We start from the raw sequence: 13,405 nt of genomic DNA on the forward strand, positions 1-13,405 counted from the left end.
CATGTTCCTTCAGGTTAGGCAGACACCCTTCTCTTGATGCTTCCTCAAGAAGGACGAACATTCTACATATTGCAAAGTTTGCTTTGTGCAAGTCAATTTCGTCTAATTCTGAAGCCATGGTGTCATTTATCAGGTAAATATCCTCCAGTGCAGAGAGATAATGAGTAACATTAGGATATTCCACGGTACCAAATAGTTTGAATAGGGAAGCAAATTGAAAGAGCTGCTCTGGCAAGTCAAATATGTACGGATTGAGTTGTCCATCTAACCTTGCCCTAAGAATGACCTTAGTGGCTGAAGTCATAAGTCTTCCATCACCCACTACGACAAAAGGCACATTCAGCAGCATTTTAGACAAGACTTGGCAATGTCTACACAAAGTTTTTGTGTTTCTATCGCACATGGTCAATTCATGCTGATATTGGTCACACTTATCCATCAAGAATTGATAAATCATCTTCATAACCTTTTGCAATATCACTGCTGACTCTTTACTATTTGACCCCGTCAAATCTTGAACTTCATCACCATTTCTAGCAGCCACACTCTTTCCAATGCATGTTCCATGTTCTATCACCATTTGTATGGGTGGCTCTGTGTGAATTTTTAGATATTTGTACAGTTTCTCAGACACAGCTTTAGAACATTGATCACTTGGATCAGCCCATGATGGCAGTATTGGTGCTTTTGTCCAAGCAAGATAAGTATACTTTGATGGAATTGCCTCAGCAAAACAAGTGAAATCCCTATTAGCTGAAGGGTGCAACATAGTAACATTTTCATCTGGTACACATGATGGTATAAATTTCATGTAAGCAATTTTACCAAGGAAAGTTGGATCATGCAAAGTTGCAAATTTTTGTCATCTACATTTGCAGACTCAAAAGAGCAAAACAAAGTCTGAAGCAACAGTTCAGCTCTCTTCCTTGCCTGGGGCAAAGCATCCTTACAAATCTTATGGGCAAATTCTATGAAATTCTTGTCACTAACTTCCTCCTGGAGACCAAGTTCTACAAGAAAGTCCAACCATGTATTACCATCGTAGGGAGTTGGTGGGAAGTCCTCCTCTCGAAGCATCTCTTTAAAAACCGCATTTCTAGGGTCAAAGAACTGGTTTGCCCTGAACAACTTTTGGCTACCATTTGGATCCGGAAGAAATTCTACTTGACTGATAGCCCAACACAGGTTCTCTCGTGATTCAGCATGACAATATTGGATTTTATCCCTCAAAAATTCCATATGGACGAGTTTTGCTTTGTTGCTGAAGTTTGCAAATTCTGGTAAAATGTGGTGACAGTATACATCACATATACCTATTTTACCTTTACAAATCTTATTATGAATATCTTCTAGTGTGGAGATTTCTTCCAAGATTGTACATTTGCTTCGTCTCATCCAGACATCATATTCAATACCTGGTAACTTATCTGTTAAAACATAGCAGTGAATATGTTCATTGATACTTGTTAATGGTCCAAATGCCGTTATGAATATTGGAAGTGACTTCAATTTGGATAACATATTGATATCGTTAAAAATTGTTGTTAAATCCTCTTGGAAGAATTTCAATAAAGTTATACAGTCTTCTCTTTTTAATCGAACTTTCCAGTCACTTCTTTGAAAATGATATGACAATACGTCGATGACATCACTTCTATTTGATACAGTAGCCACACATTGCTGGAGCAACCTTCTAAATAACTCTTTTCTATCTCTCTCTTGATATGTTTTTTTTATTGCATCATAGTCAACCATGGAACATCCCCACATCTCAAGTAGTTCGTAGATTTTACAAACTGAAGCTGTATCTCGACGTGGGTATGTGGGTTCCAGTACAGTCTTTCTGAGGCAACCTGGGACTAAGTAGCTGTCTTTTGTCGGAATGACTGGCCACTCATCTATCACACATAATACAGATTGCTTATCCCACTTCCCATCTGACGTCTTTCTGGTTAAGAAAAAATTCCATAAAGTTTTCATCCAGCATTCAGATGGTTGTTTGTAATTACCGGGGCCCCATTCTATATACTTTTTTGATCTTTTCCACCATGTGGGTAGCACCATATGTAAATTTGATACCAAGTCATATACATCAAAGCAAATTGTTGCTGGGCATTGCAGCTCTGGGGTTGTAAGATGTTCCAGGTCACGAATTATGTCATCAGAAACAAACTTGTCTTCCATCTGTGGTATCAAGGATGAAAATCTAGACACAAAAACTGGTGAATTGTTGTTAAAAGTTTGCAACTTATGGCTCTTTGTGAGACAGAGTGGCGCATTGTGTAGGTATGTTTTCAACAATTTTCTTTTTGAATCATCTTGTTGTGAGCTTTGAGGAATGAACGGTTGCAAGCAGTAATGCAGAACAACTTTCAGACGATTTACACAGCCAAAAGGAGTATCAACTATTGAGCGTGGCAATATGCCAATTTTGTGCTCTGTGGATGTTTCTCCTCTCAGAAAGAATGTAACAGATTCAGGTGACATTTTGGTAGCTGATATTTCTGAATCAAGAACACTCTGATACACTACACCTGACAGGGAAGTCAGTGGTAAGCCGATTTTTCTCAAAATATTTTGCAATGATTTTGAGCTGTCGCTATCTTTATCATTTTCCTTAGTTTCTGCATTGAAATAAACATCTTGTAAACGATACCAGTGCAGTGAAAAATTTGCTTCACATTTGACGACATCATGGCTACAATCGGACGTACATTTGATTTCATGGGATGTAATGACAGGAAACAACTCCTCTTTAGACAAATCAACCAGTTTGTAAATCTGCTTGGCAAGATCATTCCAGTCACTGTTAACATCTTCAAGTATGGGAAAGAAAGAATGGTAAATGTCAATTTCATCTTCTATGTTATTTGGTATAGAGGACAAGCGACATTTCAGATGTCTCAGGATGTCAATAAAAGCAGGGGCAATTATATACATCTTGATCAAATCATTCCATAAATTCTTACTGCCATATGTACATAGATTTCTTCTATCAGATGAAAGGGCAAAATGGCCATTGAGAAGAAAGGGCAAACCTGTTTTGATAGGCAATGGTAGGAAGCAAAAAGCTTGTGATTTTAACTGTGATGGTTCCTCTGACTTATTGCTCTTTATTAAAATTGCCAAGCCACCTCTTGGTAGGATGTGCTTAGCCATATTCTGCAAACTCACGTAGGCTTGTTTGACGATAGGTTGACGTGAAAATCCAATCTGTTGAGTAACCAACCATGTTGACAACACTTCCTCGGACTCTTTTAGTGACATATAGTATGTGACTGAAGTTTCTGGGATGTCCATAAATGTAGAGGGGTCTTCTTTGGTTGTTCTGGCATAGGATTTCACAGCCTTTGAAAACCCTACACGTTTTTCAGACTCACTTTCGTTTATCTCTACCTGCACTGACGCCAGACTCTGGAAAGAACCGTCTGGAGACATTTCTGAAAGACTGATTTTCTGTATATGATTCAAGAAGAGGGGCATATGGTACAGATCACATCTGAAGTCTTCAAGAAGAACCTGAACCTTTAAATGTGTGCAAGGTTCATCTGCAATGCTTGAGTTGGCATTCTCTGCTCTCAGAGGCAGTCGAAACATTGTGGCTTGGTCAAGTTCGAAATGACTTTCCATGAATGGAGTCAAAACATTTGGGAAGTCTTCTCGCATTTGTGGGACTTTGATACGTCGCCCAGGGTAATCCTTGGTTGCACCTGGTATATATTTGGCTTGTGGGTCTAGAATGATAAGCTCTTCATTGTTTGTGATAAATGATGGACAGTCAGTGAGATGATATACAGAATTAAATCCTATTCCATACTGCCCTATTGCTTCAGAAATATCTCGCTTAGCACCGATACCCAACTTTTTAATTCCATCTATGTCTTCTTTAGAGAAAGGCCTGTCATTGTAAACACAAATTGCAGGCCCGTGTAGGTTTTTCCATTCCTCACTTAAGAGATTTTCATCGCAGTGTTGTCTCTTGTCATACACAAAGTGAATTTCAGTAGCTTCAGCATCATCAGCATTTTGGACTAATTCCTGAAATATGCTCTTTCCAAATGGATAGTCTGAAAGAATGCCTCGAAGCCTGTCAGTCAAGTCTTCATTTTGGCCAAAGTCTTCACCAATATGGAACCCTTCAGATGTTGAATAGTTGTCAAGTTTCTTTGATCTGATAGTTTTTACTCCAAGCTGTTGTACCAGAGCTCGACTGAGCTTTGAGTGAACAAACCTTAACTCACCACTATCAGTCTCTATCCATTGTGCATCATTATAGGCTAACTCATGACAATGATGAAGAACCCCATCTTCATCTGGAAGGTACAACTTCTGTAGAATTTCTGCAGTTATGTTTTTTTCATTTTCAAACTGCTGCAACAAGTCTATTACCATACTTAATTTATCCTCGGCCAATGCATCTCCATGTTGATGTTCTGCTATTCGTGTCAATGCATTCGCAAAGTCTTCCATTGTAAACTTTTCCTTGACACCACAAACGTGTAGGAGTTGCTTGTATTTTAGCAAGTAGTCTGGCATGCGATAGAGATAAGGTGCATAGTCTGTATGCCAACTCATTGCAAGCATGTTGGAGAATACAAATGTACCATCAACAAGAAACAAAGGTTTTCCGCATTCTAGTAGTTTCTGACGTGCGTTCTCATCTTGTACTATTACTTCAGTAACTTCTTTTTTATTCTGACCATATTCACATACTTTTTCCACTCTTGTTATCATGTCTTGGAGGTGCTTGTAAATGTGTTTGCACATGCTTTCCTTATTGTTTGTCTTGGGTGACATGTTTTCACTGTCAATAATGTTTAAAAGTTGTTTGATAGTTGTTTCTGCATCTGGGTTTGTTTTAAAACTCAGTATCTTCGCCACCTTGTCTGGCAAATTTCCAGAGCCACCATTCTTAGGATTGGTATCATTTAATATTGGGCAAACAGTACTGACAATATTCTGGTATTTTGGAAGATACAGCTCTGAAGGCGCGAGAAGACTTTCTGGAGTTTCAAACCAAGGAAATGGATAGTCGTCTGGTCTTTTAAGAACAGGGAGGAACTTAATCTCACAGATATCCTGCAGCTCATTTTCATTGTATATTTTCCCTTTTGATTTCAAGTATTGAATGAGATGAGAAAGACGTGTCATTGCCTTAGTTTTGTCCTGTTTATACTTTTGTTGTATTGACAATGCACGCTGTATTACATCCTCTCTGTGCAACACTTTACTTGCCATCCCAAGTTGACACAATCTAAAGTGAAATATTGCTTTTCTATACTCTCCAAAAGGGAATCTTTCATCAGCTTCATCAAATAGAGGTGCAAGAGTTTCACTGGTAGGATCGATCAGGTTTGATATCTTTGACAGTTTAATGCCATTTGGTGATGTTGGTATACATGGATACTGCTGCAACAGATGTGTTAAGTACTCTGTTTCTTCATACCCATACTTGTTGTACCTCAAAAGAATGTCAATTAAAAAACTATCACGAATATGCCCTTCAAGCCTATGCAAATGGGGAAACAGATAGTCATTATAAAACACATTCTCTGATATTTTCACTGCTTTGATAACTTTGTACAGTTTGAGACTGTTAAAAGAATGCAGAATTTTTGAACTAACATTAACTGTTCGTACAAACGATTCTGATGATTCTGACTCTTCTGCCAATCTGTCATTTACAACTTTGCGGGCTTTCTCTCTGAGTTTCTCATTTCTCTGCTCAATAATCCTGGAACAATTCAATGTAAGGTTTCTATCTCCATTGACGTATGGATCTTGAAGGAACAACTTTGGAAGCTTTTGATTACTGATATTTCCAGCAATCCTATCATAAAATCCTCTCACAACTTCCATGAAGGATCCCTTCTCACCTGAAGATGTGTTTGGCCAAAGCTGGTATATTTCTTTTGGATTGGAGACCTTTTCACTCTGCAGTAAGTCTTGCAGGAGAGTCACATATGCCTTGCTAATGACATCTCTCATTAGCACATTATTCCATTTAACTTCAGTAGATTCTACCATATCTGAAAGGCCGTATTTGCAAATGTCTCTCCGATGTGATTCAGTTGCAAAACCACCATTCACATGAATTGGCAAGTATGTTTTGATATGCAGAGGCAAGTAGCAAAATGCCTCACCATCTATCTCTCCCACAGACAGTTTACCTGAATCCAAACAAGTCAGTTTCACAGCTACACTACCACATGGTAAGAGTCCTAAAGTTCTGCCTTCATTACTTACTGCCATTGCCATGGCATGTCCTTCGGAAATACATGAACATAATGCCCAAATACAGTCTGTTTGATAAGTAACTGTACTGCCAAAGGCACACATACAGGATATTTTTAACGTATATGATATTGGTGGTGGTGATTCATGCTCGGCAATTGAACTCTTTTCATCTAACAGATATTGTGTCCCACGACTGAGAATTTGTCTAGTTTTCTCTTTGCTAAATGTTGAGTGCAATGCGGGATTCACAATGGGTTGGATATCTTCCAACTTAAGAGTGAAACACAACTCTTTATCATCAGGATTACCATTGGCGTGCTGTATTTCATACACTTCGATTTTTGTCACATTTTGTGTGAAGAGAAGCAATGTTTCTGCATGTTTCAGCAGATTTTCAAGGAGTTTTTCTATCTTGTGCATGTCATACACTTTTGAACTTATTTGACTTTTTTGTCCATCTGATAGTGTACGAAGGGGAAATCGAAATAGTGTTGCCTCAAAAGGACGCTCATCTGGATTACATCCAAAAATACCCTTGAACACACGGAATTGATCTGAGTAGAGTTTCAGAATTATAGGATTTTTAGAAAGGTTTATCTTTATGCCTGGCTGAGATTTGTTTCTGATTAGGTTTGGTATATGGGTTGCATTAGGATCAAACATAACAAAAAAATCCCGTGTTATGAAACTAGGCAAATCGGTGATATGATATACAGAGTTAAAACCCAAGCCAAACCTTCCAATTTTGTTGGTGTCTGCTTGCTTTGTTGCTCCAGCCAGTTTGTCAATGTTTTCAAGATCTGTATCACTGAAAACTGCATTGTTGTAAGCCCATAAGGCAGGACCCTGACAGGACTCGACCTCCTTGCAGAATAAAGTCTTCCGGTGAGCATCATTTGATCGCCAATCAATTAAAAATTTTACATCTGTTGCTCCTGCATCATCTGCATTCTGGATCAGTTCTTTGAAAATATTCACACCATCTGTGTAATCATGTAATATGTTTCTCAAACGAGTGGTCACAGGCTCATATGGACCTGTTGCTTCAAACGTAAAGCCTAGGGGATCTGGTTTTGCAATGGTTTTGCTAAGAGGTGGAATGCCTAGTGACCTTGCAGTTTCATTGGACAATTTACTGTGGGTCACATTAATGCCATCTTCTTTTAACATCATTTGCGTTTCCTCGTCTTCTAAAAGTCTCTCATTATCACAATATGTGCAATTTTGACATAGTGACAGTTGCAATATTCCTTCATGTCCTTGTACAGGAACAAGTAACCTTTCTCTTACTCTGCCATCAACAACTTTGTCATCGGTATTTAACCATTCCAGTATGTTAATTGTCAACTGAAGGTCTTCTGGGATCTCATTTCTTCGTAAGGGAGCTTTTTCTGCTATAACTTCCAAAATTGAAAGCATGTCATCATCACAAAATTCCCTTCTTACACCACACTGTTCAAGTAAGTCAAACACACCATGCAGGCATCGTGGAAGCTGAAATCTATGCGGTCTCAAGTCAAACATTACTGTTGATTTTTTAGCCATTTGGTTAGGATAGGAAAAGTCATCTCCGTTCCAAAGCCATGGGAAACTGTAAACCATCCAAGCATTCAATCATCTTTTTTTGATCACTGAAACTACATTTTTGATACAATGTTTGTATGCTTATATAGAGATCACAGGTATATGCTTCAACTTGTTGTGTTTGGTTACTATTGATGTGAGTATTGGTTTTTCCTCTGTCCCAAGTATCAACAGTGACATGCAGTTGCTCTACAAGCACTTCAAGTGGGGGAGTCTTTTGCCACTTGAAGTATTCTCTGAGATTATCACAGACGTCATCCTTAATAACAGGTTTTACAGCCCCAACCAACTTTGAAGTATCAAGTGGGAACACTTCCGGTGGGCTGTAAAGTAATCTGGCATCCTCATACCAGGGAATCATGCATGGGTAATTTGGCGGGCGAGTCTTCAAACTTGGAATCCACATCTTCCTCATCAAGTGCTCTGCCAATGTTTTACCATCTAGTTTATCTGAAAGTAAGCTTGAATTACTGTTGATATATTTTAGGAGTGTTGATGCCTTTAGAACTTTGTAAAACTCGTTGCTGTCACATGACTCACACAAAGTTGCGATGGTGAGAAGATCAGATGCTATGAGATCACTCTGTTTCTTTAAGCCTAATTTGCGAAGCATGGTCAAAACCTCAGGATTTGTGAAGGGGCTTTGTGGAAAGACATCTTCACCCTCAAATAAAATCTTCAAAACTTCATCATCAGGGTCAAAAGCATCAGCTGGAGAAACTCTTTTGCAGTCATTACATTTTACAAATGGTAAGGACTTGAGGGACGAAATGAGCTCTTGATTTTTGTCAATCACCGTGGATAAATCTGTCAAAATCCAAATCATCACTGTATCTACTTCAACAGGTAGGTACTCACTATCCTTTATCTGAGGAAGGATATGATGCATGACAACATCGACAACTGTAAGTGACGTTACATTGAGCAATTCCTGAAGCCTCTGTGAATCAAGGTCATCCATTGTGACCAGGTTTTGCTTAAATCTGATTTCATTGGGCAAATGAACTTTTAATGGAGCTATACATGGCTTACTTCCAAGGCTGATAAACTCATTTACATTTGGACGGCCACTTCCAGGCAACTTCTCAAATATGGGAAGTCTAGAGACAAGCGCACATTCAGTAGGTGAAAGTTTATCCACTCCTGCAAGCATATGACGCAACCAATACCTCTCTTCACTAGGAGCTAAATCCAACAATGAAAGCTTATCACCACATTTGCTCAGAAGTTTGAGCACACCACATGGAGATGGTGGTAGAATATATCTCTGCAACACAGAATAATTCAAAAATGGAAATTTTTCAAGTATGACTGCTCCCATGCGTGTGAGGCATGAACGACCGTGACTAAATGGTTCATCTGCAGAAGCATATATTGCTGGAATTGACTCATCTAATTTCATTAGCTGATAACTTTCACCAGTCATCTTGATAGGTACAATTGGTAAATCATGAAAATCACTAAAGTCATCGGCGAAATTTTTCTGTAGCCATGCCCAAAGTGTCTTTAACCACTCTTCAGGTGGATGAGTATCTCTGGTCGGTGTCCACTCCACAATTGACTGACCTAGCCATTCCTGAGGGAGAACTTCTGGCATGAATTTACCAACATCAGGGGCTTTCATGCACCTAAGTTGACTTACATTTTCACCGGCGACTTCTTTCAATGTAGCCATCACATCTGATGGCAGATCTATATCAATAAAATGGGATGATTGGGCTGTCTTTGGAAGGAGAATCTGTGGATTTTCATGTGTTGGGAGAAGAACAGGTGGAACATGGCAATCTGAAGAAAAAGTTGCATGTGATCCATTTGCCAGAGGGAGAAGGGAAATGCCATAAAGGTCACTGAACTCTCTATCATGGAGACAATATTTAAGGAGGAGATTCTTCTCTTCTCTTGTGCAATGCGTGACACCGAAGGTTCGTACACAGTCACGCAAGAGGGTTGGAGTGATTCTTTTAGACTTATGTTTACATTTAAGAAGACAATTCATCACATTTTCTGGTAATGATACAACTGGTTTGTGACAACATATTGACAGATAATTTACAACAGTGTTTTCAACATCTGGGTCAATGTATTCACTTTTCAGAGTGTTCAGCACTGAATCATACAAAGATATCAACTTCCCTTCATCAGGACTATTATGTAAATGCAATACTTTTTCATCAGATATAATCTGAATGAAATGGTCTGTCATGTCAGAGAAGTGTGGTTTTACATATTCTAGTGTTGGCCAAGCCCTGTAGATATCTTTTGGATTTGAAGATATCTGACTTGCATGAACAATAAGCATTGAATAAGCCTTTGGAAGCAAGTCTTTCACAAGGTATTGGTTCCATTCTGCTGTTGGGTCATGTTTCTGGTCAGCTGCTGGCCATTTAATGCTCCGGCGATTATCATTCAAACCAAAGTAACCATGAATATGGACAGGTAAGCCAGTCATACTCTCTTCACATGAAGGAAGGGGTAGAAAGCAGAAGACTCTGCCCTGGATAGTGTTGAGTTTGTCTGTTTGAAAAGGAATAGCTAACCCAATCCATGGAAGGAATTTCAGTTCATCAGCTAATACTTTCATTCTGTCTGGTAAATCTGTAAAGACACTGTTAAGAACAAACCATTGTTGTGTACTGACATCACCCTCACTATTTGTTTTTATGCAATGTTTAGCATAATAAGCATTTGGGCCATACCTGACTGACAACGATTGTAAGAACTTTTCTCTTTCTGCTGAACTGTCAATGATGTTCTTTGCTTCAAATACCAGTATCTCGTCATCTGATGAGATGCGTTCATAAAAACTGACATGTGTAACATACTTAAGGAAAAGAAGAGTTATATCTGCATCTTCCTTAAATGATTCAAATAATTGTTTTACTCTTTCGACCGTGAAAACTGTAGATGAAAGGTCAGGCGAAGGAGTCTTACGAAGTGGGAAGCGGAATAATGTTCCATCAAAATACTTACGTGAAAAATGTTCTTCACCAATTTCAAGGACATTTGTGAATGGTGAAAACTGGTCATGATATTTCTGAAATAGATCTTTATCTATTAGAACTTCTCTTCCCGTCTCTCCTTTACCAAACTGCTTTTCAAAGGGATCAAAGAAGGCTATCCGGTCTGTACTCATAACTGACGGCATATCTGTCAAAGTTTTAACAAATCAAATGAATTTAATCATATAAGGAGAGTGTATTACCGTTATTAACATTAGCCAAAAATCTACCAATATTACAAACATTCTACAAGAACTGTAAAGGCAAGATACTGTAGATCGATATGTACAAGTACTTGAAGCAGACTCATTAAAGGAATGTTAACTTGGCGACATGTACTGAGACGATTTCAATGTGAAATTATCATTACCTTTTCCCCTTGGTGATATTAATGGTTAGGACATCAACAAGAAGAAAATGTGTGACAAACGGAAGACTGATACACTTTCTCAACAGTTAACAATTTGATAAAATCCTAAATTCAACTTTCAAGTAAAATTACCTGATAGATGGTACACAGACACAAATCCAAGACCAAACCTTCCTACTCTCAAAGGGTCCTCTTTCTTTACACTTTGCTGTACAGACTGAATACCATTCCAGTCATCTTCACTAAACACCGCATTATTGTAACAGTACAATGCCGCTCCTTGAAATTCAGCACTATTGGGAGCCCAAAGTGAATCTGAGCCGTGCTGTTTGGTATCAAGGAGAAATTTTACTTCTGTGGCATGAGCATCATCTGCATTTTGAATTATTTCCTGGTAAGTGAAGAAAAAACGCAGTTTTAACATTTTTACAGAATCTTGAATGGCGACAGGAAATAGGTGAAATAGGTGACATCAGTACACAAAATCACGTGCCACTTCCAATCACACAAAATGTTGACTATCATACAAATTTAATATTACTTTAGCATAACTTGTTCGAAAAGTACATAAACAAGAACAGGTACTGTGTAACAGGAACAAAACCAAACAGTATTACTGTTTACTTCATAATGTGTATTTTTGTGATGTGCTGCACATTTAACATGTAGATTGTGAACAACCTTTGGTCTACTCCCAATAGATGTAAACTGCCTTGTTTGAGAATATGATCGCATTTATCGATTATATATACACATACACGTATGTGTTCAAATTTATCAGAATGTTCAAAAATTTTAAAGTTTACAAAGATATGGATTATTCGTGTTCTTAGTTTCACAAGAACAGTAGGACACTGATCTGAGGCATGATAATGAATAACACTTTATTTACCTGTGCATCATTGTCAATAAATGTCTAGTCCCTGACATTGGAAAGCTGTCTAATATCATCTTAGTTTGGTTCTCGGAACCAATCAAAATATTATACAGTAACCGAAAAGAAGCCTGCGCGGTAGAAAACTTCCACGGCCACATGATCATATCACGCTGCATATCAGCAGAGATCACATGAACAAATAAAAAATAGACAGGCTATACCAATGCAGACTTTGCATTGAGCAATAATTAAATAATAACACACGCCAGCAAGGGCAAGATCACGATTTGTTGCCCGCCCAAGGGATGGTGCTCATGACGGTAATATTGATGATGCCCGAGCCGAAGGCGAGGGTATCATCAATATTACCGTCATGAGCACCAGCCCGAGGGCTTGCAACAAATCGTGATCTTGCCCGTGCTAGCGTGTGTTATTAATTTTATTACACCGAACAAACACTTGTTTTCGAAACTTTGCTCAGAATGCAGTCAAGTGTCGATCGAGACTCGCCACAGTGAAACGTTCGATTTGTTCCTCGATCGCAATGCTACATGAAGTTGAATTAACGTCTAAAAACGAAGACAGTGTTGTTCAAGCTTTTCTCGTTTAATGTCCTACACGTGTACTTCAGGTCTAGCTAATTTCTTGTACCTTTTCAAAAGCCATTGCTTCACAGAAAATACCAAGCAAATGTACGCGATGATGTGTGGTACGCGCAGAAAGGACGCGCGGTATTCCAGAACGTGGTAGCGGGCTATATCACTGCACGCGACAGGGCTATATCAGCGCACGCGACAGGGCTGTATCACCTGTGCCATGTTCTATCACTTTTTGTTCTATATCACGTGAGTGAGGCTCAGCCAATCACAGTACCTGAATAATACGTGAGGTGTAATAAATATTAATTCAAACCACTTACATGTGTATGTTGCTTGGGAATGAAGAGGAAGCTACTCAAAACCAAGATTACCCGATCATTGCAAATAGTTCAAACCAAAGAAACATTTGTGATCAAAAAAAGTACTTAAGAAATCTGTGCCAAATAGGACCATGTGACAATATTTGAAATATTTTTGACAACAAAAAGTAAAGGGTACACATTGTTGATTTTTTTCAAAGGTTTTAAGGAGACATTACAAAATACTGAGTCACTTACAGAGGTCCGAACCATCAGATGTATTTATACTTAGGCCTACTGTGGACAAATGTCTTTCAGTAAATCAAAAGATCTGACATATTTGAAAGTGAAAGACTTAAATATTTACTCAAACTTTCCCTAAGGAATCTTTCAACCGTTCTTTTTCAAAATCAAGATTAACAATCTGTGGTCACCGTGCA

The 13,405-nt window shown here is 38.5% G+C and overlaps 1 protein-coding gene across 2 annotated transcripts in view; it reads right to left on the reverse strand.

The window, feature by feature from the left end:
- Nucleotides 1-13,405, reverse strand: part of LOC139135807 (sacsin-like) — a 28,577-nt gene that overhangs the window by 7,584 nt on the left and 7,588 nt on the right. Inside the window, exons 3-4 of one of the 2 annotated variants that reach the window (XM_070703535.1) lie at nucleotides 11,323-11,581; nucleotides 10,792-10,968 (exon numbers count right to left, since the gene is read on the reverse strand). In XM_070703535.1, the coding sequence (XP_070559636.1) occupies nucleotides 10,792-10,968; nucleotides 11,323-11,581 (436 nt within the window). Of the gene's footprint in view, nucleotides 1-7,800; nucleotides 10,969-11,322; nucleotides 11,582-13,405 lie in introns of those variants that run through there. The other variant, XM_070703534.1, reaches the window with a different exon arrangement.

Source organism: Ptychodera flava, chromosome 6 (assembly GCF_041260155.1).
Source record: "Ptychodera flava strain L36383 chromosome 6, AS_Pfla_20210202, whole genome shotgun sequence".
Lineage (NCBI taxonomy): Eukaryota > Metazoa > Hemichordata > Enteropneusta > Ptychoderidae > Ptychodera > Ptychodera flava.